Genomic DNA, 21,237 nt, shown 5'->3' on the forward strand with positions numbered 1-21,237 from the left:
CCAGCTCCGAGAAACATTAGTAAGCCGAAGTTTAGGGGCTCAATAAAAACTTTTAATTACATTTCAGAGATTTCATACAGTGCAACAGTGAATATTCGCAGCTAATATCCTTGAGTCCATTTCTTATCAAATGCTGACTGTGCGTCTTCTTTCCCATGTCCTCCAGCTTGCCTGTCTTGCTAATTTAGGTTACAGACCAACAGGTCAAGTTTTCTAGCTGTTTTGGTCTCCAGTTTTGGAAAATCGAAGGCCAACCGGCCCATCCTACTCCCTGACCCTGGGGAAGTAGGGGTCAGGACAGGGCGACCTTTACCTCTACTACTCGCAGTGTCTTTTCAAACAAGAAGGAAAGGGAGGAGAGAGGACAGGATGAGAGAGACTTAAACACCATACAAGAAAATGAAGTCAGGAGGAAGAAATAACCTAAGGCATGAAAGGCAGGACCCTCCTGTGGTGGCCATATTCCCCCTTAAGGACAGACCTAAGGACCTGGAGCGACAAGTAGGATTCGGAAAGCGTGGGAGGGGCCCTTGCTTCCATTGATTATTGATAGTTCTTAAGGTAGAGGTGAGGAACAAAAATATTTAAAATGGTCTGTGGGCTCCACCCCTCAGAGGACTACGGACAAAATTGGAGGGCTCTCTCACTACAGTGCAGGAAGTGAGGCCTGGCGGCATACTGTAAACCCAGAACTCAGGAGGCGGAGGAGGATCAAGAGTTCGAGGTCACCCTCTGCTACATAGTGAACTCAAACCTAGCCTGGCAGATGTTGAGACCCTGTCTCAAAAACAACCAAAAAATGCTGAGATAAAAGTGAAAGGGCTCAAAAGGAAACAAATAGAGACTACCATGAGTAGTAGGAGAGGTACACACAGAGACGGGGTGTCCTCAGGACAATACAGTGGCCGTGAGAAACACGAAGGGTTCAGTTAGCTAGCACCTTCCAAATTGGCACCATGGCATTTCCCAAGGCATGGGACCACTAAAAAGGGTTGAAAGCATCACCCAGGCCAAACATCTTAAGTAGGAAGGCAAGATTTGTCAGTCTTCTTCCCGTTCCGCCTGCTGCGCCTCTCTGCCTCCCACACAGGCTGCGGGGAGGCAGGGAAGAAGGAAGCTCCTGAGGGAGCATCAACAATATTGGCAGTATGAGGCTGGTCACCAGGTGGGCCTGGCCTTGGGCGCCTTCCTGACTGTGCTTTTTTTTCTGCCGCCAGCACAGGGTACCGTGACTGGGATGACACTTCACAACCAAGGACAAGGAACACAAGGACAGTTTATATGCCAGAGTCCCGCTGTTGCTATTCGTCTGAGTGATGGGTGTTTGTGTGGAATTGCTGTCCGGGGCTCTGAACCTCCAATGTCGCCTCCTGGGCTTGGCTCAGCTGGCCTGAGGAGATGACAGTGAGGAACACACATCCTCTCGTTAACTGTCCAAGTCCAGTGTACTGCCCTAAGCCTGATCCACTTAGGACAATGTGTACCCTGGACTATAGTCCCCTGGGCCAATGAAGGCCAACAGCCCGTTCTGTCTGCAGGTTCTCAGGCCTGAAGGGACAGGGGGGAGGGATAAAGAATTGGGATTGATGTCACAGTTTTCCACTTCTCCAAGGACAGCAGCACTAACGCTATCAGGGTTAGTTGCCTGGTTCATAGATGTTCAACTGTACACACACAGGTAAAGCCCTAATGTCCCTCCCTCCTCATGACCCCCAGAGAAGATGAACACCCGGCAGAGTGTTTCCTGCTTCGGTTTATCCCCAAAAGGCAGGGCAAAGCAGAGCAGTCCAGTGAACAACTCGATCCCAGGTTTAAAATAAGCAAGCATAAAAAAATAAATCACGGGCAGCTACTTAGAGCCTTGGCTGCAAGACTCAAGAGGAAGACGCAGGGGTTAAGCAAACTACCAGCAGCTCTTCTCTAGGCCTGAGTGATGGACAGAGGGACAGGGGCACCAGTGACGAGCTAACAGGGTCCCGTGGAGGTTGATCGTCAGTCCACGACTGAGTACAAGAACCAGGTTAGGGGCCCAGATCTGCAGGAGAAATAAAATTAGAGGGAACAGGGAGGCCCAAACCTCTGCAGCAAGGGCAGTCCAAAGTTGCTTCTCTTGTCCCTGAAAGGCCACCTGGCCTGGAGCAGGATGGGTGTGTGGTGGTGGCATTCACAAAGGGGACTATCCTCCCTGCTCTGCCCTGGCCCAGAATGACGTGTGAAACCACAGGCTCTCCGTCCACCGCTGGCTACCAGTGTCTTGAGTCCACCAGCTCGGGTCGGAGGCTGAGCTTCTTGAGGCTCTCGTAGCCCACCACGATGACGATGGTGGAGGGTGTGGCCGAGATGATTCGGGCTGAGAGGCCCTTCATGAGGCCCCACGGTCCCTCCTCTGCCATCAGCTGTCTGAAGGTCAGGATGATGGAGCTCTTGCCTTCAACCTGGAAAAGTCACCACAGTGAAGGGCCACCAACTGTCCTCAGTCACAGCTGCCCTGCTCCCCCTCACAGTGCTGTAGGCTCAAGTGGGGACACCGAGGAGGGCTTCACTCTGCTTTTGGAGACAGTGACTTCCTCCAAGCTCTGGTGACAGACTACCTGAGTTTACTTAACCCTTCCCACCCCAGTTTTCTCAAATAGAAAGTGGTGGTAAGAGTCCCTGAGCCCCAAGGTTGTTACCGGCAAGAAGAAAATAATAAATGCCAACAATAGAGCCAGGAGTGGTGGCGCACACCTTTATTGCCAGCACTAAGAAGGCAGAGGCGGGCGGATCTCTGTAAATTTGAAGGCAGCCTGGTCTATATCACGAGTTCCAGGCCAGTCAGAGTTACAAGATGAAACCCTGTCTCTAACAACAGACTGGCAACAGCGCTGCCAGGTAAGATGCTGCTTACGAAGCATCAGCTGCCACTGCCCTCTCTGTCTCAGGGAGGCTGCACTCAAGGCCGTCAGGCAGCTCTGCCCACCCATGGCTGGCTCGGATCATCTCGGTCCCTCCAGGCTTCGGGGCTAGAAGCCTCTCCTCAGCACACCCATAGGCGGCAGGACAAGGACCACCTTCTTCTCAACCGTCCTACCTCCTCCCTACTCCCAAATGACAAATGTAGAACCCAAGTCAAAGCACTTCTCCCAATGCAAGGCAAAGGACTCCTTCTTCGTGCCCTCCCTGTCCGCCGTGGCCTTCACGAGGTGACTCCAGCTCCACTGGCCGTAGCGCCCTACTCCATCCACCCTGCCTTCAGCACCCACTCCTCACCTCTTCTTTGCTCTAACATCTGACCACTGTGCTTCCACAACCTCCCCTAATCGCGTCAAGGGCATTTTCAGTTTAGCCCGAGCCTCTGGCCTAAAGCTTCTCAGAGACCCGTCTCTTCCCTAGGACTACCTCCTAAGACAGCAGGCAAGGGTAAGGAAAGAATGGGGCCAACCCAGGTTCTCCATGATGAAGACATTGCAGGGCCCAATAGCATCCTGATCAGATCCCGGGGCATTTATTTACAAATGTTGGAAAAAGCACTTTTTCCTAGGAACAAAAATGCCTGTATCAGGGCTGAAGAGATAGCTCAGAGGGTAAGAGCGCTGACTGCTCTTCCAGAGGTCCTGAGTTCAATTCCCAGCAACCACATGGTGGCTCACAGCCATCTATAATGAGATATAGTGCCCTCTTCTGGCCTTTAGGTCTACATGCAGGCAGAGCACTGTATACATAATAATAAAATAAATCTTTAAAAAAAAATGCCTGTATCTGTTGCTCCTCTTGTTTGGAGACACTATGGCACAAAACTTGACTTTACCCCAACCCATTAAGGTTCCTTTTCTTCCTTCCTGGCCTCACCATGCCCCGTTGTCCTCCTCCCATATACTTTCCTTCCTACTTACAAGGCCCCCTGCTTACACCTAAGCCTGGATAGAGCAAAACCTACCCTCAGCACAACAAGTACCACATTCAGAGGCTATTTCTCGGTGCTAGCCAGCTGTCTTCAGAGCTGACTGTAGGCAGGGACTACAATCTCCGGGCCCCGCCAAGAGTTGTCAGTGTTCTGGATGTGTCTATGAAACCTACTTAAACCCAGCCAGGCCAGCAACAGCTCAGCCATCGAGCCTGATGAGCCCTGGAACCAACTACTGCAGGTTAACCTCTGCCTTCCACGTGCACGCTATAAAGTGCATGCCCCCCACACACACACACTCTGCCTTCCACGGGCACACTATGAAGTCCCACACACAGAAAGATAAAATGGGAACAAACAAACAAAACCCATGGAAGTTTCTCAGCCGGCACGGGGGCATGCACCTTTATCGTACTACCTGGAGGGTGGAGGCAGGAACATCATGAATTCAACGACATCTTTACCCACAGTGAGTTTGAGGCCAGCCTTGCTTAACTATGAGACTTTGTCTCAAAAACAACAAAAGACCAAACACCAGGTACCTTCCTGTGATCCCAGCACTCAGGAGGATCAGGAATTCAAAGCCAGCATCAGCTACAATAGCAGCTTTGAGGCTAGACACGACACCCTACTCAAAACCAAAACCAATAAATAAATAAATAAATAAATAAATAAATTAATTAATTAATTAATTAATTAATTTTTAAAAAGCCAGGGAGCTCAATTGGTTCAGTTATTTGCTTGGAAGTTTAGTGCCTCTAAAAGTAGGTGTGTGACAATACATGCCTGCACCCCAGTACTTTAAAGGGGCAGGAAGGTCAGGAGTTCAAGACCATCGTTAGAGCTACTTACGGAGCTCAAATCCAGCCTGGGATACATGAGAATCTGTCTTTAAGGGGGAAAAGAAGGAAGAAAGGAAGGAAAAAAAATGAAGAGCCAGGTGGTGGTGGCGCACACCTTTAATCCCAGCACTTGGGAGGCAGAGGCAGGCGGATCTCTGTGAATTCGAGGCCAGCCTGGTCTACAGTGCAAGTTTCAGGACAGCCAGAGCTGTTACATGGAGAAACCCTGTCTCAAAAACAAACAAACAAACAAACAAACAAACCACCAAAAAACAAAAACAAGGGGCTGGAGAGATGGCTCAGTGGTTAAGAGCACTGTCTGCTCTTCCAAATGACCCAGGTTCAATTCCCAGCAACCACATGGCAGCTCACAACTGTCTGTAACTCCAGTTCCAATGGCTCTGACACCCTCACACCAATGCAGATAAAATAAAATAAAATAAATTATTTTAAAAAGAAAGAAAGAAAGAAAGAGAAAGAGAAAGAAAGAACCAACAAGATGGCTCAGTGGGTAAGGCTCTCAAGGCCAAGCCTGCCAACCTTGAGTTTGATTCCCAGAGCTCAGAGTGCAGGGAAAGGAACTCACCCGCTCACAAGTCTTCTAATTTCTGTCATACCATCTCAGTCTTATACACACAGACATGCACACACAATAAATAAAAATAATAATTTTAAAGGGAAAAATGGTCATTTTTTTTTTCCGAGACAGGGTTTCTCTGTGTAGCCTTGGTTGGCCTGGACTCATTTTGTAGACCAGGCTGGCCTCAAACTCATAGAGATCCACCTGCCTCTGCCTCCCTGAGAGCTGGCGGGGGGGAAGAAGACATTTTTGTCTCTCTCTTTTCCCACTTCTGTCAACTGTCCCGCTTCCTCCTCCCTCCTCGCAAATACATCTTTAGAGACCACCTCTGTGATTTCAGTCTCTCATTCTCTGTGGATTCATGGCCTAGTGGAAACAACAACAACAACAAAATCAGAGACTCCTGAAATTAATAGGAAATCAGTAATTCTAACCACCCCCACAAGCCTGCGAGGTGAGGCAGGAGGACAGAGTGTGGGACAGACTGCAGCTGAAGGCTAGAGGGGAGCAGCGCGGGGCCCTGCAGCTGCGCGTGCAATGGTAGCTATGCCAGGTGCAGACAGAGTAAGGAAAACCAATCGCGACACGTTCACGCGCTCAGCTGGTATCTGAAGAGACAGCACAGGAAGGGACTTGGACAATCACAGGGCTGACTGAACACCAGGGTTGCGGCACACTCAGGTCACGGGGACACTGGACACCTACAGGGCTTGATTCTAATGGCTTCTCTGAGCCTAAGGTGGGGAGGGGCCTGGGAGGGAGGCCAGTATTACCTGCACACGGGTTCTGATGACATCCATGGGATTGGTGAGGGTGGAGGCCGTGGCTGCAGCCAGGGGCCCAGAGATGGCTTGAAAGACAATGTGAGGACACTCCTCAGGACACAGGACCGACAGCCGCTCTGGAATCCAGGGAAAGACAAGGCCTCAAGACACGAGGTACCACCCCGTCTAACCCTCACGCTGCCTTTACAGCCAAGCCGAGCCCTCTGACCTTCGCCATCTTGGACCTTTACACTTCGCTCTTTCCCGGCTCTGCCTCTCCCTGCATCCACTAGAGATTCGTATTATATATCTCTGGAGCTTGCCGAGACGTCGTCCTGGTCATATCATCCTTTTAAAAAGGACGTCCTTGCCGGGCGTGGTGGCGCACGCCTTTAATCCCAGCACTCGGGAGGCAGAGGCAGGCAGAAGATCGCTGTGAGTTCGAGGCCAGCCTGGTCTACAAAGCGAGTCTAGGACAGCCAAGGCTACACAGAGAAACCTTGTCTCAAAAAACCAAAAAAAAAAAAAGGACGTCCTTGCCTGGTGCCTCCTTTAAGACGACGTAAAAACAAAAAGCACATATTGCGTGCAGCACCCTAGCAGGGTATATTTAAAACTGCAAGATTATGCCAGGTGTGGTGGCGCACGCCTTTAATCCCAGCACTCGGGAGGCAGAGGCAGGCGGAACTCTGTGGATTCAAGGCCAGCCTGGTCTACAAAGTCCAGGAGAGCCAAGGCTACACAGAGGAGACCCTGTCTCAAAAAACCAAAAAATAAAAATATAAAACTGCATGATTAGCCAGGCAGGGCATGGGAGCTCTAGCCTGTAATCTCAGCACCTAGGAGACTGAGGCACAAGTGCTGTGAGTGTGTTACCAGGTGGGCTGCAGAGGAAATCCCAGACCAATTGGAGCTTCAGCGTGAGGCCCTGTCTCAAATTATTTAAAAAAAAAAAAAAGTGACACCAATACACAGTGTCTCTATGGAGGGGACTGGGAGGCCACCATGTGCAAGAAGGCTGCTCACTGCTACATACCCTTTCTTTTCAAAGTTCTTTACTGTTAGGGCGTTGGGGGAAGACAAGGTGTCATGTAGCCCAGGCTGGCCTTGAACTCAGTATGTAGCAGAACATGAGCCTGATCCTCTGGGCATCACCCTCAGGTACTGGGATTACAGACACGTGGCACCACAGCTGGACCACACGCTGCAGACGGCTCGCAGGGCTTCATGCACACCAGGCAAGCACGCTACCAACTGAGCCACATTCCTAGCCCTTCCAAATTCAGTTGGGATTTTGGATTGTGTAAATATATTTATAAATAAAAGTCAATCAATATTAAAGTAGGAAGTCTTTTTTTTTAATTATGTATATAGTATTCTGCCTGCATCTAACACCTGCAGGCCAGAAGAGGGCACCAGATCTCATTATAGATGGTTGGGAGCCATCATGTGGTTGCTGAGAATTGAACTCAGGACCTTTGGAAGAGCAGCCAGTGCTCTTAACCTCTGAGCCACCTCTCCAGCCCCCAAAGTAGGAAGTCTTATCCTATAGTGAGGACCGGATTATACCAAAAAATGGGTGGGCACAATGGAGCATGTCTTTAATCCAGAGACAGGCAGATCCCTGAATTCAAGGCCAGTTTCAGGACAGACAAGGCGACACCGAGAAACCCTATTTCAAAAGATAAAACAAACAAGGAAACAAAAAATGCAGCCATGGATGGTGGTGCCCTTGAAAGATGAAGGTAGGAGGATTAGGGGTCTACGGTCAGCATCTTCAGCTACATACTGAGATCCAGGCTACATTAGACTACGTGAGACCCTGTCTCAAGAAAATAAAAAAGGGTCCAGTCAGCAGAGTGCTCACCTAGCATGCATGAAGCCTAGAATGCATGGAGCTCTGGATTTGGTCCCCAGCACATAAAACCAGGCATGGTGGCACACATCTGTAATTCCAGCACTCTAGAGGTAGAGGCAGGAGGATCAGAAGTTCAAGGCCATCATCAGCTGCACAGGGACTTCAAGACATCCTGGCTAAATTTTTAAAGAGAAAAAGCCAGGCACGGTGGTGCATGCTTGTAAGTTTTATAAGGCCAGCCACGTCTCACAAAACAAGCATAACAAAGAGAAGTCAGGTGTAAAGGGGCTGGGGGTGTAGCTCAGTGCCTCAGCGCCTGCTTAGCCTGTGAGTCCCTGGGCTCAAGCACTAACACAAGAGAAAAAAGGGAAACTTGGATTTCAAAATGCTAATGACCGCGGGATGCCAGGCACCGAAGCCTGTTTTCTTGCAGCGCCACTGGGAAGCGTGCCTGCAAAATGAATTCTCTGCTTTACTCTCTTTTGAGGTAAAAGACAAGAGTTCATTCATTTAGTCCACAAAGATTCAGTGGGTACCATGAGCTAGCTAGCCTGGGTCCTGAGGGATGTACAGCAAATTTTTATTATTTTATTTTATTGTTTTTCGAAACAGGGTTTCTCTGTGTAGTCTTGGCTGTCCTGGACTCACTTTGTAGACCAGGCTGGCCTCAAACTCAGAGATCCACCTGCCTCTGCCTCCTGAGTGCTGGGGTTAAAGGCGTGCACCACCACGCCCGGCATGTACAGCGAATTTTTAAAAAGTGCCTCCAACTCTTGCCCTCGGGAAGTGCACATTCTAGTAGGAGAAAAGGGACAATAAGAAGTAAAGCACAGTCTGGAGAGATGGCTCAGAGGTTTAAGAGCACCGTCTGCTCTTCCAAAGGTCCCAAGTTCAATTCCCAGCAACTACATAGTTGCTTACGACCATCTGTAATGAGATCTGGTGCCTTCTTGTGGTAGGCAGGATACTGTATAAATAATAAATAAATCTTAAAACAAAAAAAGAAGTAAAGCACACAGCCATGCCAGAGGTACATGCTACAGCTAAAAGAAAATGGGAAAGCCAAGGGGAGGGGTGAAGCAAGTTGTGATTTTTTTAAATTTTTATTTAATTTTAATTTGTGTGTGTTGGTGTGAAGGTGTAAGATCTTGGAGTTGCAGACAGTTGTGAGCTGCCATGTGGTTGCTGGGAATTGAACCCTGGTCCTTTGGAAGAGCAGGCGATGCTCTTAACCACTGAGCCATCTCTCCAGCCCAGCAAGTTGTGATTTTAAACAAAACAGTTATGGCTCTTCCCAAGAAAGTGAAGTTCAGAAATGACCAGAATGCCACACGTGCCTGGACAAAGAGTTTTCCCAGCACAGGATAACATCTGTCAAAAGCACACAGGTGGCAGCAGCACGCCTGAGGGGGGCGGGGGAGCGCAAGAGCAGTGACTTAGAACAGAACAAGCGTAAGGAGCCGGAAGTGAGATCTGAGGGGCGAAACCAAGGACATTGTGGATACTTGGGCAAATCCAGGCCCAGACAGGAAGGAGATCACATTGGGTGGTAATCTCCAAGATGGCCTCTGAGTGTTCTCTTCTATAGCCACCGGTCCTTAGGAGTTCTTTTTCGTGTGCTTAGTTCTGGTAGTTTGTGACAAGGTAAGCGAAGACTAGAGGACATGCAGGAAGAAGATGGAGTTGGCAGGGCAGACTCACACCTCCAAAGGCCCAGTTGACACGGCGGAATTCAGTGAGCCTGGCAGCGCTCCCTCACGTCCCCGGTCCCTAACTGTGCTCCTCCCAGAGTCAAGCGTGTCAACATAAGCAGGGTGACCCGGCCTTTGCCTCGTGGGTGCCCTTTTTCTCCTGGAGAAGGCATTTCGCAATCCTTATAGGCAGCACTGGGACCTGCACTGCCTGCCTCCTGGCCCTGTATGCACTGGCCCCAGGCCTGCAAGCTGCACAGGACCCAGATTCCAACCCTAAGTCTGTTCTTTCCTGGAGCTCAGAGAGAGAAGGAAGAAAGGTGGGAGGCCAGGGCAAGTAGTCCACGCCTCTCTTCCCGCGTCTCTGCTCATCATCAACCAAGCACCTAAATCTACAGGGAGCAGATAAACCCAGACTGACCCAGTTTAACTATCTCCTGGCTAAGTGACTTTGGACACCAGTAATAAATGAATATTTACTTAATTTTACTAAATGCTAGGCATTATGACAAACACTAGACCTTTGCAGAGAAAAGAAGAGACTGGCGTGGTGGTACACACCTTCAACCCCAGCGCTTGGGCAACTGAGTCAGGTGGATCTCTGTGAGTTTCCGGTTTTTTGTTTGTAAGGTTTTGTTTGAAGAAAGAGTTTCCCTGTGTACCCCTGGCTGTCCTTGAACTCATGGGGATCCATCTGCCTCTGCCTCCCAGAGTTCTGGGATTAAAGGGGTGCACCGCCAAACCTGGCTCAGATCTCTTAGCGTTTAAGGCCAGCCTGGTCTACATAGAAAGTTCCAGGTGGGGGGGGGGGGAGAATCTATAAAGAGAGACTCAATCTCAAAAATGAAACAAAGAAACAAAAACAGAGGGGGCTGGTGAGATGGCTCAGTGGTTAAGAGCACTGCCTGCTCTTCCAAAGGACCCAGGGTTCAATTCCCAGCACCCACACGGCAGCTCACAACTGTCTGTAACTCTAAGATCTGACACCCTCACACCAATGCACATAAATTTAAATTTAAATAAAAATATTTTAAAAACAAAAACAAAAACAGAGAAAGAGACAGAGAAACATCTTCATGGGCCTTAAGATTCTAGGTGAAGAGCTAGAATTTGGGGGTAAAATAATTTCAAGCTGAAGTGCTAAGAAGAAACAGAGGAGCAGAAGCAGAGGTTCTTGCTGGGTGCGGTGGCGCAGATCATTAAACCCAGCAGGAGCAAGCGAGACTCTGAGAGTTCGAGGCCAGCCTATACTACATAGTGAGTTCCTGGACAGCCAGGGCTATATAGAGAAACCCTTAAAAAAACAAGACCAAGAAAAAAAAAGATGGGTTCTTTATACAAAGGTGACATTTAAGTTGAGGCCTGAAGCACGAGAAGCCAGCCACATAAAGAACAGAGGAAAAGGGGTCCCAGGGAGGAAGGGGTGTCCCAGGCAAAGCTGTACACCCAGCTTCGGAACTAGAACATCAGACTAAGCCATTAGGAACAGAGCATGGTAACCCACGCCTGTAAGCCTGGCTCCTTGGCAGCCGAGGCAGGAGGATCACAAATCCAAGGCCTGCGTGGACTACAGAACAAGTTCAAGTCCAGCCTGGTAGCTTAGTGAGATGCTCTCTCAAAAAACAAAAGTATAAACGTGTGTGTGTGTGTGTGTGTGTGTGTGTGTGTGTGTGTGTGTGTCGACTACGGATGTGGCTCCTCTGGCAGAGCTAAGCTAGCAGAGCTCAAACAGGGGATCTGATCCCTTTAATGCCAGCACTCAGGAGGTAGAGGAAGGAGGCTTAGAAATGCAACCATGTCAACAGCCTGGCCCACTTATCAGGCAAGCTAGGGCTGCACAGTGAGGCCGGATCTCCAGAGAGCGAGAGAAGAAAAACAAACGAAGCCATCCTCAAGTGCACAGTGAGTTGGAGGCCAGTGTGGGATACACTGTGAGAGTCCCTGTGTCAAAAACCAAGCTAGGCAACAGTGACACATGCCTGTCATCCCAGCACTTGGACGGAGGGTAGAGATAAGAGGATGCTGAATGTGAAGTCACTCTTGGCTGCACAGCAAGCTTACGGCCAGACTGGATTATACAGACCTCGACTCAAATCAAAAAGCACTAGGCAGTTTTAACATGGCTGTCACCTCAGCACCAGGCCGGCAGAGGCAGCAGGATCAGTAGTTTAAGGCCAGTCTGAGTTCTGTGAGTCCCTATCTCAAAAACAAAACCAAAACGTACAAACATCAGGAACAAACACAAGGGCTGGAGAGATGGCTCAGAGGTTAAGAACACTGGCTGCTCTTCCAAAGGTCCTGAGTTCAATTCCCAGCAACCACATGGTGGCTCACAACCATCTATAATGAGATCTGATGCCCTCTTCTGGTGGACAGGTGTACATGCAGGCAGAGCACTGTACACATAATAAACAAACAAAATAAGGTGAGAGTGGTGGTGTAAACCTGTAATTCCAGCAGCATAAGACAAAAGCAGGGGCCTCAAAACACAGCTTAAGCTGGGCTTGGATCCTTGGATCCACTTGGATCCTAGTACTTGAGAGGCTCAATGTAGGAAACTGCAGAGAGTCTAAGGCCAGCCTGAGCTACAGCCTGCCCAGGCTGGCTTGGGCTGAAGAATAAGACTCTGTTTTAAAAACAGAATACAACCAACATTTAATTTTTAAAGAGCTGCTGATACAGAGCCCCACGGCCAGGACGTTGGCTGGGACCTCTGGACAGGTTTGGCTGGCAATGCTACAGCATGTAGGCAGAAGGGGAAACATACTTCTAAGTGTTCGTGAAATCAAATGAGGCCAAAGGCAGACTCCAGAGAAAACGCCTTCCGGGGAACCTGCTTCAGTTTTATTTAGTTTGGCTTTTATGCAGTGTTAGGGATTAAACCTCAGGCCTCATGCATGCTAGCAAAGCTCCCCTCAACCGAGCTCCATCCCCGGCATTCCTAACAAGTGTGTGCATGGAGTGGAAGCAAATCCTAGGTTCCGTTGGACTGCAGTGAGTTCAAAGCCGATCTAGGTTGCACAGGGAGACCCCGTCTCACAAAGACTGCCAGAACGTCCTCCCAAAGGGTTAGGGTGACCGTTCAGGGTTCAATGTTACCACCGAGTCTAGACGAAATACTGTGCTAAGCAGAAGAAACAGAGCTAGCAAAATTAGGGTTCCAGCCAGGATTGGTGGCATATGCCTTTAATGCCAGCACCTAGGGAGGCAGAGGCAGGTGGATCGCTGTGAGTTCCAGGCCAGCCTGGTCTACAAAGTGAGCCCAGGACAGCCAGGGCTGATGCAGAGAAACTCTCGAAAACCCAAACCAAACCACCAGGATTCAGCTGAGCTTGGCAGGGGCACGCACCTGTGATCCCAGCACTTAGTGGGGCTAATTTGATCCCCCTCTCTACACTCATCTTCACTCTAAAAAAAAAAAAAAAAAATAGTATCCCTGCGCCCTCGGCTCCCCTCCCCAGGCCCCGCTTACCTGCATAGAAGTGATAAAAGGGCCACCACACAGCGCTGTTTGGGATGTATGTTAGCAGCGAGGCCACATAACCTCGGTAGAAGCCTCGAAGCCCGTCTGCCCGTAGGATCTGTCTGATGATGTCTTTAGTTTGGCCGAAGGCAATGAGCCCTTGTCCCTCAAGGTTCCCACGAACTTGGAAGCGACCCATCTTCTCACCCTTGCGCTGCATCATCAGGTGCTGGGAGACCACATCGATGGGCACCGTGATGCTCTGCGCCACGAGGGAGGCGGAGCCACCGGCTACCAGGGATTTGACTGTGTTACTCTGGCTGTAGTCAGCTACAAACTTCCGGGTAAGCTCGTAGGTGGTGACGTAGCACTGGCCAGAGATGAGCGTGAAGGTGTTGACCAGGAACCCCCGGTAGAGGCCAGCCACCCCATCGGCTCGCAGGATCTTGACAAAGGCATCGAAGGTCCCGTGGTAGAGGCTCCTGCCCTTCTGGACCTGCAGCCGGGTGCGGATGAGGGTGAAGGGGTAGACGCTGACCCGGATCATCATTGTCATCGCCACGCCGAACACATAGAACTTCTTCTTGTCCAGGTGTTCCCACTCGATGATCTGGATGTTTCGCTTGTCCTCCATTGTGCCCGAAGACCTGGGGGTTTGGGCAGGCAGGGGGATATGAGGAGGGTCAGAACGTGACGCCTTTCCCCTCCCGCCTAGACTTCGACGTCCACCTCTCAGCCTCTCAGGCTGTATCTGGGGTACTCACCTCAGCAAAGCCCAGCCTTCAGACAGCCTCGCTGTCCATCCACAGACCAGAGCACCCTCCCTGCCCTTGTGTCTTTGACCAGCCCTCTGGAGCCCAGATTCCTTCCTCCGGAAGTCAGTCCTCATGTGAGGATGCTCTAGAGCACCCCCCCACACCCCTCAGCCCTACCCAGCTTGTAGGGCTGTCCATTCGGAATTTTGTCTCTACCCAGGTCTTAGCACCTCAGTCCTGAACAGGGACCATTCGCTACGTCTTCCTTGCCTGGCTATGTTTTGAATGCTGTGGACAAGCCGTCCACCTGGCATGATTCAAGACCTATGTGCCTAATGGGGTGTCACTAAGTGACACGGAGGAGGTTCCGGGAGGCCGGACTGCTCCTGGCTCCTCTGAAGACCTTTCATCCCTGGTGTGGGTCACCATGCTAACATTTGCTGCCTGCTTATCTCGCGTCTGTGCCCCAGGCTGGCTGCTCTGACCACCCCTGCCCCACCCCCACCACAGTTTATATTTTCTCCCGTCTACATTAGAAGAAAGTGTGGGAGAAGAGTGCAGACAGGGGTTCCAAGCCGCAGGGCATCCCCAACCACCGCCCTGCTCTCCAGGGAATGGAGTCTAAAAGTCAGGAACAGGCCAAAGGTCAGAGTCCTCTTTGGCTGTTAGCTAGCCCCAGAGAGAAAAAAGAACCTTCCGAGTTGGTTTCACTCAGGACCTACTTGAATCTGAGCCTAGTCTAGGCGTACAAACCATGAAACAACAACAAAAATACTTGTGGAAGATGAGCAAACTGAGGACTCTGTAGATCAAACGTAACCAAGCCAGAAGCATGCAAGCCACGATCCCTACTCCACTGTGCCAGCGAATCGGAGATCGCAACACGATTCTCTCTGCTCAACTTAAAACTACGTCCTCCTATGGGAGGCAGTGTAAATGCCCTCTCCGCTGTCCTCTCCCTTTATTCCAGAAAAAACTTGGACTGCCTCCTCTTTCTGTGTTCCTGTGGAGTGACTGAGCCCATTGGCTGAGCAGGCATGTTATCACCACAAGACAAACACAGCAGGGCTCAAGCAGGGGCCTCCTGCTGGTCACGCACAGACTGTGTGTGTAGGGCAGGGCACAGGGCAGGCCAGTGGACGGCCCTCCTCCAAGACCTGGTTTCCCGGATACCATCTTAACCTGTGAAGCTGAACTGCCCATTACAGGCGTCTCTGATGAGAAGCAGGACCCACTGTTTCCCCTCGTGCCTTCATCTCTCACATGAGTCAACCTACCGTAAATCTCCTGAAGGAAGCCAGGGTTTCCCAAGGCAGGTGCTTCCTACCAATGTCATAGTGACAGGAGAAGCCCCTGCTGACCTTGACTCAGTCAAGAAGGCTAAGAGGGTGCTACACCCTGGGATCTCAGCCCGCTCACCGTCAAGTAACCTCCTGCTGAAATATCAGTTTCTTCTGTTTCATCTGCTGGAAAATCCTCTTTGCAGAAAAGTGAATGCAAACATTGCTCAGCCTTCCTTTGTCCTGGTTCAGCCAGTCCAACTTCCTAATGGCACTTTGTCAGACCCTTACTTGAGTACTTGACTCCTGTTCGACTGCCCGCCTAGCATGTACCCAGCCCTAAATCCAATCCCCAGCATAAAAACAACAACAAACCACAAGTATGGTGATCCGTGCCCACAGTCCTAGCACTTGGGAGGGAGACCCATCTCTGACTATATAGCAAGTTCAAGGCCAGCCAAGGTTACAAGAAATCCTGCTTTTAAAACGACACATTGTTTGTGAATTGCTAAGGGCTTTCTGTGCATCCCAATACTCACCCAGATCAGGGAGCGTTTTATGCTAGAAGTTATCAAATGATATGAAAACATCTGTCAACATCTGTCACTTCCACTCCTCCTCATAGAAACAAAACTTGCAAGTGGGCTGGGTCTCTTGGTTTTGCTCTTGCTGTTGTTTTTGATGTCTGTTGGTTGGTTGCTTTTGGTTTTGGTTTTTGGAGACAGGGTTTTTCTCTGTGTAGCCCTGGCTGTCCTGGCCTCACTCTGCAGACCATGCTGGCCTCTAACTCACAGAGATCTGCCTGCCTCTGCCTCTGCCTCCTGAGTGCTGGGATTGAAGGCATGTGTCACAGAATGCCTGGCTTGTTTGTTTTGTATAGGTTTCAAGTGGCCCAAGCTGGCCTTGAACTCCTGATCCTCTTGCCTTTACCACTTCCTAATTGCTGGGTTACAGATGTGAGCCGCCACATCCTTGCCCACTTTATTCAGCAGTGGGACGAAGCCTAGGGCTTCCTGCATGCTATGCAAGCATGCTACCAGCTGAGCTACACACCATCAGCCCTTGGAGCTAATAACTGTGAAAGTACTCTGTTAACAGTGAAGTGTTTCCCTTACTGCATAAAGTCCTACCGCGCCACCCAGAGTGCTCCACAGATCAGCAGCACAGGTAGCACCTGGGGTTGCCTATGTAACAGCAGAGCCAGGTGTGGTAGCGCATGTCACCTCAGCCCAAGGAGGCTGAGGCAAGAGAAACAGGGTGATTAAGGTGAGCCTGGGCTACACAGCAAGACCCTGTCTTGGTGGGGGAAGGGGATTTCGGGCCATACTGTAAACCTGCTGATTAAGAAATATCACTCTAGGGCTGGAGAGATGGCTCAGAGGTTAAGAGCACTGTCTGCTCTTCCAAAGGTCCTGAGTTCAATTCCCAGCAACCACATGGTGGCTCACAACCATCTATAATGAGATCTGGTGCCCTCTTCTGGTGTACAGGGGTACATGCAGGCAAAACACTGTATACATAATAAATAAATCTTTATTAAAAAAAAAATATCACTCTAACATCACTAGGTGGTTTATATGGGTTATCAAGATGTGGCTTTAATTCTTAGAGATTGCCAGTTTTGTAAGAATTATAACTTTTCTCAGAGTTCCCCATCATTAGGACCAGGTTAGGAGCCCTCCGACACCATCTTCGACCTGGACAATAATGACCAACTGTTCCCTGCGAACCTTTTCTGTTGACCACTCCCACCACATCAGGTCACCTTGTTCTTGTCAACTCCTGACCCAGAGACACCCAGGGGCTGCAATTCTCAGACAGAAACGAATGCCAGCCAGCACCCTCTCCTCTTTCTGCTTTCTCTGACACATCAGGCTCTGTACTCTGGGCGCTGTCACCCACCCGTCATTCACATGAAATGAATGTATTCATGCCGGAACACCTGTCCCGCTGTCCTCACTAGGTCCTGGCGACATCTCCTCCCAATCCAAGACAGCCTCCTCCCTCCGGCACGGAGGGGCTCCCACCCAGTCTCCATTGGTCCTCAATAGGTTTCCACGTGACCCTTCATCACAGACACCACATGACAATCCCTTCCAACATACTCCACGTGACACCCTCCTTTATGCACCTTCGCTCCGGCTCTTGCACGGCCAATTGGGGGTCCTCGGGCATGCCCCTCGCCATGCTTCTCTAGTTGTCAGCCTCTCATGCTCCTCTGGCAGGACGAGATGCCTCGCCGGACTTGCCTTTCGACGCCAAAACTGCAGAGCAGCTTCCCATGGCGATGCAGCCCCGAAGAACAGACATCCGCTGTCTCCTCGACAAGTCAGTCCTTAGGTACCTCTGATCCCTCAAGGCACCCTAGCACCGTGCTCGCTTACCTTCTCAGACCCCGGCGGTTCAGCCGCGTCTGAGAACTCCAACCCCGGACTCCTAGACCGCAGCCCCCGCACTACCCTCCGTTCCCAGTGACAGCCAGACTCGGTTCGCATCTTCCTCCATCTCGACTGGGATCCCGGTACTGCCGGAACCGGAAAGCGGGATGCTGTCATTCCCTCCCACTGTGAAGCAACTGTAATTCCACCAATGGCATTCTCAGCCTTTGAGCCTCCCTCTAGAAGCGCCTCTTTGGCCATCTTGGATTAGGGAAGTAGTCCCGCCTGTTTTAGCTTCTATGTGCCCTTAAGCCTTTCACGCATGCGTGCCCTGGGAGGGGACTTCGTCTTTGGCGGACACATAAACCGGAGTTAGATGCCGCTGTTTCCTCTCTTTTTCTCTCCCTCCTTCCCTTTCTCTTTTTTTTCTTCCTTCCTTTCCTTTTACTTATTTTTTTCTTCTCTTTTATTTTATTTCTGGGCTAAGTCTCGCTAAGAAGACCGGGGCGTGGAGGGAGGGGGGGGCGGGGGTTGCTCAACTCATTAATCCCCCTGCCTCAGATTTCCGATCGTTTAAGATTACACACCTGCACCTCCACGCTTGGCTTCCGGGACTCTTCTTGACAACATAGTTAAAAAGAGTCACCTTTTGTTTAAAGATCTAGTGGGATCTTTACATTCATTTCTAAATTTTAGAAACCGATATTCGGAAGAGAGAGGAGGGGAATCTAATTTTTGGAGCCCAAACAGTAGGAGGTCAAAGTGTCGCAGGAAGGAAAGATAAGGTAACTGATTTTCAGGTATAGGAACTCAGATCGGAGAAATAGAGCAGTGACACCAGCTCTGGTCTGGTTTTAGCTATATATCTTTTTTTTTTTTAGATTTATTTATTATTATGTATACAGTGCTCTGCCTGCATGTACACCTGCAGGCCAAAAGAGGGCATCAGATCACATTATAGATGGTTGTGAGCTACCATGTGGTTGCTGGGAATTGAACTCAGGACCTCTGGAAGAGCAGCCAGTGTCCTTAACCATTGAGCCATCTCTCCAGGTCCCTACATAACTGATGTTGGGTTTTGTTTTGGTTTTTTTTTGGTTTTTTTTTTTTTTTTTTTTTTTTTTTGGTTTTTTGGTTTTTTGAGACAGGGTTTCTCTGTGTAGCCTTGGCTGTATTGGACTCACTTTGTAGACCAGGCTGGCCTCGAACTCAGTGATCCACCTGCCTCTGCCTCCCGAGTGCTGGGATTAAAGGCGTGCACCACCACACCCAGCCTCACATAATTGATGTTTAAAAGTTGCTCATGGGGCTGGAGAGATGGCTCAGAGGTTAAGAGCACCTTCTGCTTTTCTGAAGGTTCTGAGTTCCATTCCCAGCAACCACATGGTGGCTCACAACCACCTGTAATGAGATCTGGTGCCCTCTTGTGGTGGGCAGGCACACGTGTGGGAAGAATACTGTATAAATAAAAAATAAATTTTTTTTTTTTTTTTGGTTTTTCGAGACAGGGTCTCTCTGTGTTCAAAACAAATCTTTTTTAAAAATTGTTTTTAAAAAAAGCTGCTCACTTATTCTGTACTTCCAGTCTATACGGGTTAGGTTTTTGTCAACTTGACACTGGCTGGATTCATCTGAAAAGAAGGAATGTAAATTTAATAATCACCTTTAGTAGACTGGCCTGTAAGCCAGTCAGCTGGCATTTGATTGGTTAAGGATTGATGTGGAAAGGCCCACCCACTGCGGGTTGTGCTGCCCTTGAGCAGGCTGAGTATGAGCCTAAAAAGAAAGCCACAACGACACAGTCTCTCATAGTCTCTGCTTCACTTCCTGCCTCTAGGTTCCTCCCTTAAGTCCCTGCCCTGACTGCCCTTCATTATGAACTGTAACTTGTAAGATGAAGTAAGCCCACGTTGGCTGTGGTTGCCCATGCCTTTAGTCCCAGCACTCAGGAGGTAGGAAGGAAGATCTCTGAGTTCAAGGCCAGCCTGGTCTACAGAGTGAGTTCCAGGACAGCCAGGAACATAGAAAGAGATTCTTTTTCAAACAACAAAACAAAAAAAAGAAAGACGAAAGGAAAAGATCAAATAAATCTTTTCTCCAGCCAGGCGTGGTGGGGCACGCCTTTAATCCCAGCACTCGGGAGGCAGAGGCAGGCGGATCACTGAGTTCGAGGCCAGCCTGGTCTACAAAGCGAGTCTAGGACAGCCAAGGCTACACAGAGAAACCCTGTCTCGAAAAAGCAAAATAAATAAATGAATAAATAAATCTTTTCTGTCTCAAGTTGTTTTTGGTTATGATGCCTATTCACAACAATGGAAAGCAAACTAGGACACAATCTTTCATTTTTACTTTTGTTTTCAATCTTACTGATACACAAAGACACAAAATTTGAACGTATTAATTAGTAGGTACCATGTGATTTTGTTTTGTTTTGAGGCAGGGTCTCACACTATAGCCTTAGCTATTTTGAAACTTATAATAGTCCTAGGGTGACCCCGGATTCACAGCAGTGGTCCTACCTCATCCTTGAATGTTCTAGGGTCACAGGCTTGAGACACCACGATGACCTTCGAGCATTCATTTCGTTATTGGGGGAGAATCCAGACTCCCTTCCAGCTGTGGGGAGTTTACAGCACACCGTTGTTATCTGTAGTGACCTTCCTGTGCACAGAATTCCTTCCTCCTCTCTGGCCTACTGCCTACTGTGACGTTCTTCGTCTCTCTCCCCCACCTCTTCACAGCCTCCTGCACTGTACTACTCTCAGCTTCCAACTTGCATTCCAAGCACAACCAACTGTAACCCCAGCTCCAAGGGATCTGGCACCTTCATGTAACCTCGTGGGAACCAGCATACATGAGCACATGACCAACACTAAAGACATAAAACACTAAGACACACGCACATACACATGAATAAGAATCATACTTACATTAAAAAGCTCTTAACAGCTCACCGTCTCCTGAGAATCCCGTTGTTTCTTAAATTTTATGGGTGTGTTGTTTTGGTGTTTTAAGACAGGGTTTCTCTGATGTGGAATGCCGCCGCCTTCTTCTTCTTCTTCTTCTTCTTCTTCTTCTTCTTCTTCTTCTTCTTCTTCTTCTTCTTCTTCTTCTTCTTCTTTTTTAAGACAAGTTTTCTCTGTGTAGCCTTGGCTGTCCTGGACTCCCTTTGTAGACCAGGCTGCCCTCCAACTCACAGAGATCTGCCTGCCTCTGCCTCCCGAGTGCTGGGATTAAAGGCTTGCACCACCATGCCCTGCTGTGGAATGCATTTTATAGACCAGGCTGGCCTCAAATCTCAGGGATTCCCCCGCCTCTGTCTCCTGAATGCTGGAATTAAAGGCGTGTGCCATCGTCTCCGAACCCAACCCCCTCCCACGAACCCACCTTGATCTCATTCAAATTTATGGACTCTTTGTGTGTGTGTGTGTGTGTGTGTGTGTGTGTGTGTGTGTGTGTGTGTGTGTAAAAAGCCTGCTCAGTTCATATAAAGTCACTCATATGTTTGTTTTCAGGGCTGAATGTTCGGTATTAGATCACTAGTTCGTATGCTCTTTCCTGGGGAAGACTGGATTGTATGATTTTGAAGGCAGAGTGTCGCTGTGTAGCCAAGGCTGATCTCAAACCCACGCCGTCTCATCTCAGCCCCCAGCTCACTCACTGTTTGGCTGTTCAAGTCAACATTGTTCAGACTTCATCACCAGTGAACTCTAGCTCAGAATCACCTCCTCCTGCCAATCTCT

General features: G+C 49.5%; 1 protein-coding gene across 5 annotated transcripts; it reads right to left on the reverse strand.

The window, feature by feature from the left end:
• Positions 1–30: 30 nt before the first annotated feature.
• SLC25A44 (solute carrier family 25 member 44) lies at positions 31–20,773 on the reverse strand. 5 transcript variants are annotated; one of them, XM_084769065.1, is made up of 4 exons: positions 20,425–20,773; positions 13,091–13,728; positions 6,079–6,206; positions 31–2,435 (listed from the first exon to the last, which is right to left on the reverse strand). In XM_084769065.1, coding segments are annotated over exons 1-4 (960 nt in total). In that variant the 5' UTR covers positions 20,427–20,773; the 3' UTR covers positions 31–2,243. The 5 variants fall into 5 exon arrangements, with proteins under 5 accessions (XP_084625191.1, XP_084625189.1, XP_084625190.1 ...); XM_084769063.1 differs by lacking the exon at positions 20,425–20,773 and adding an exon at positions 20,014–20,417; XM_084769064.1 differs by lacking the exon at positions 20,425–20,773 and adding an exon at positions 17,248–17,665.
• Positions 20,774–21,237: the final 464 nt, after the last annotated feature.

The sequence above is a fragment of the Acomys minous genome (genome assembly GCF_964271855.1).
Source record: "Acomys minous genome assembly, chromosome: 19".
NCBI classification, from domain to species: Eukaryota; Metazoa; Chordata; class Mammalia; order Rodentia; family Muridae; genus Acomys; species Acomys minous.

Bases quoted from the DNA above. Each gene is read 5' to 3' on its own strand.
- SLC25A44 (XM_084769063.1), bottom strand. From the start codon at position 20,075: ATGAATGCTCGAAGGTCATCGTGGTGTCTCAAGCCTGTGACCCTAGAA. The intron at 13,729-20,013 runs GTAGGACCACTG...CCAAACCCCCAG, and splicing joins CTAGAACATTCAAGGATGAG to GTCTTCGGGCACAATGGAGG. The intron at 6,207-13,090 runs GTAAGCGGGGCC...CCTGGATTCCAG, and splicing joins CTTTTATCACTTCTATGCAG to AGCGGCTGTCGGTCCTGTGT.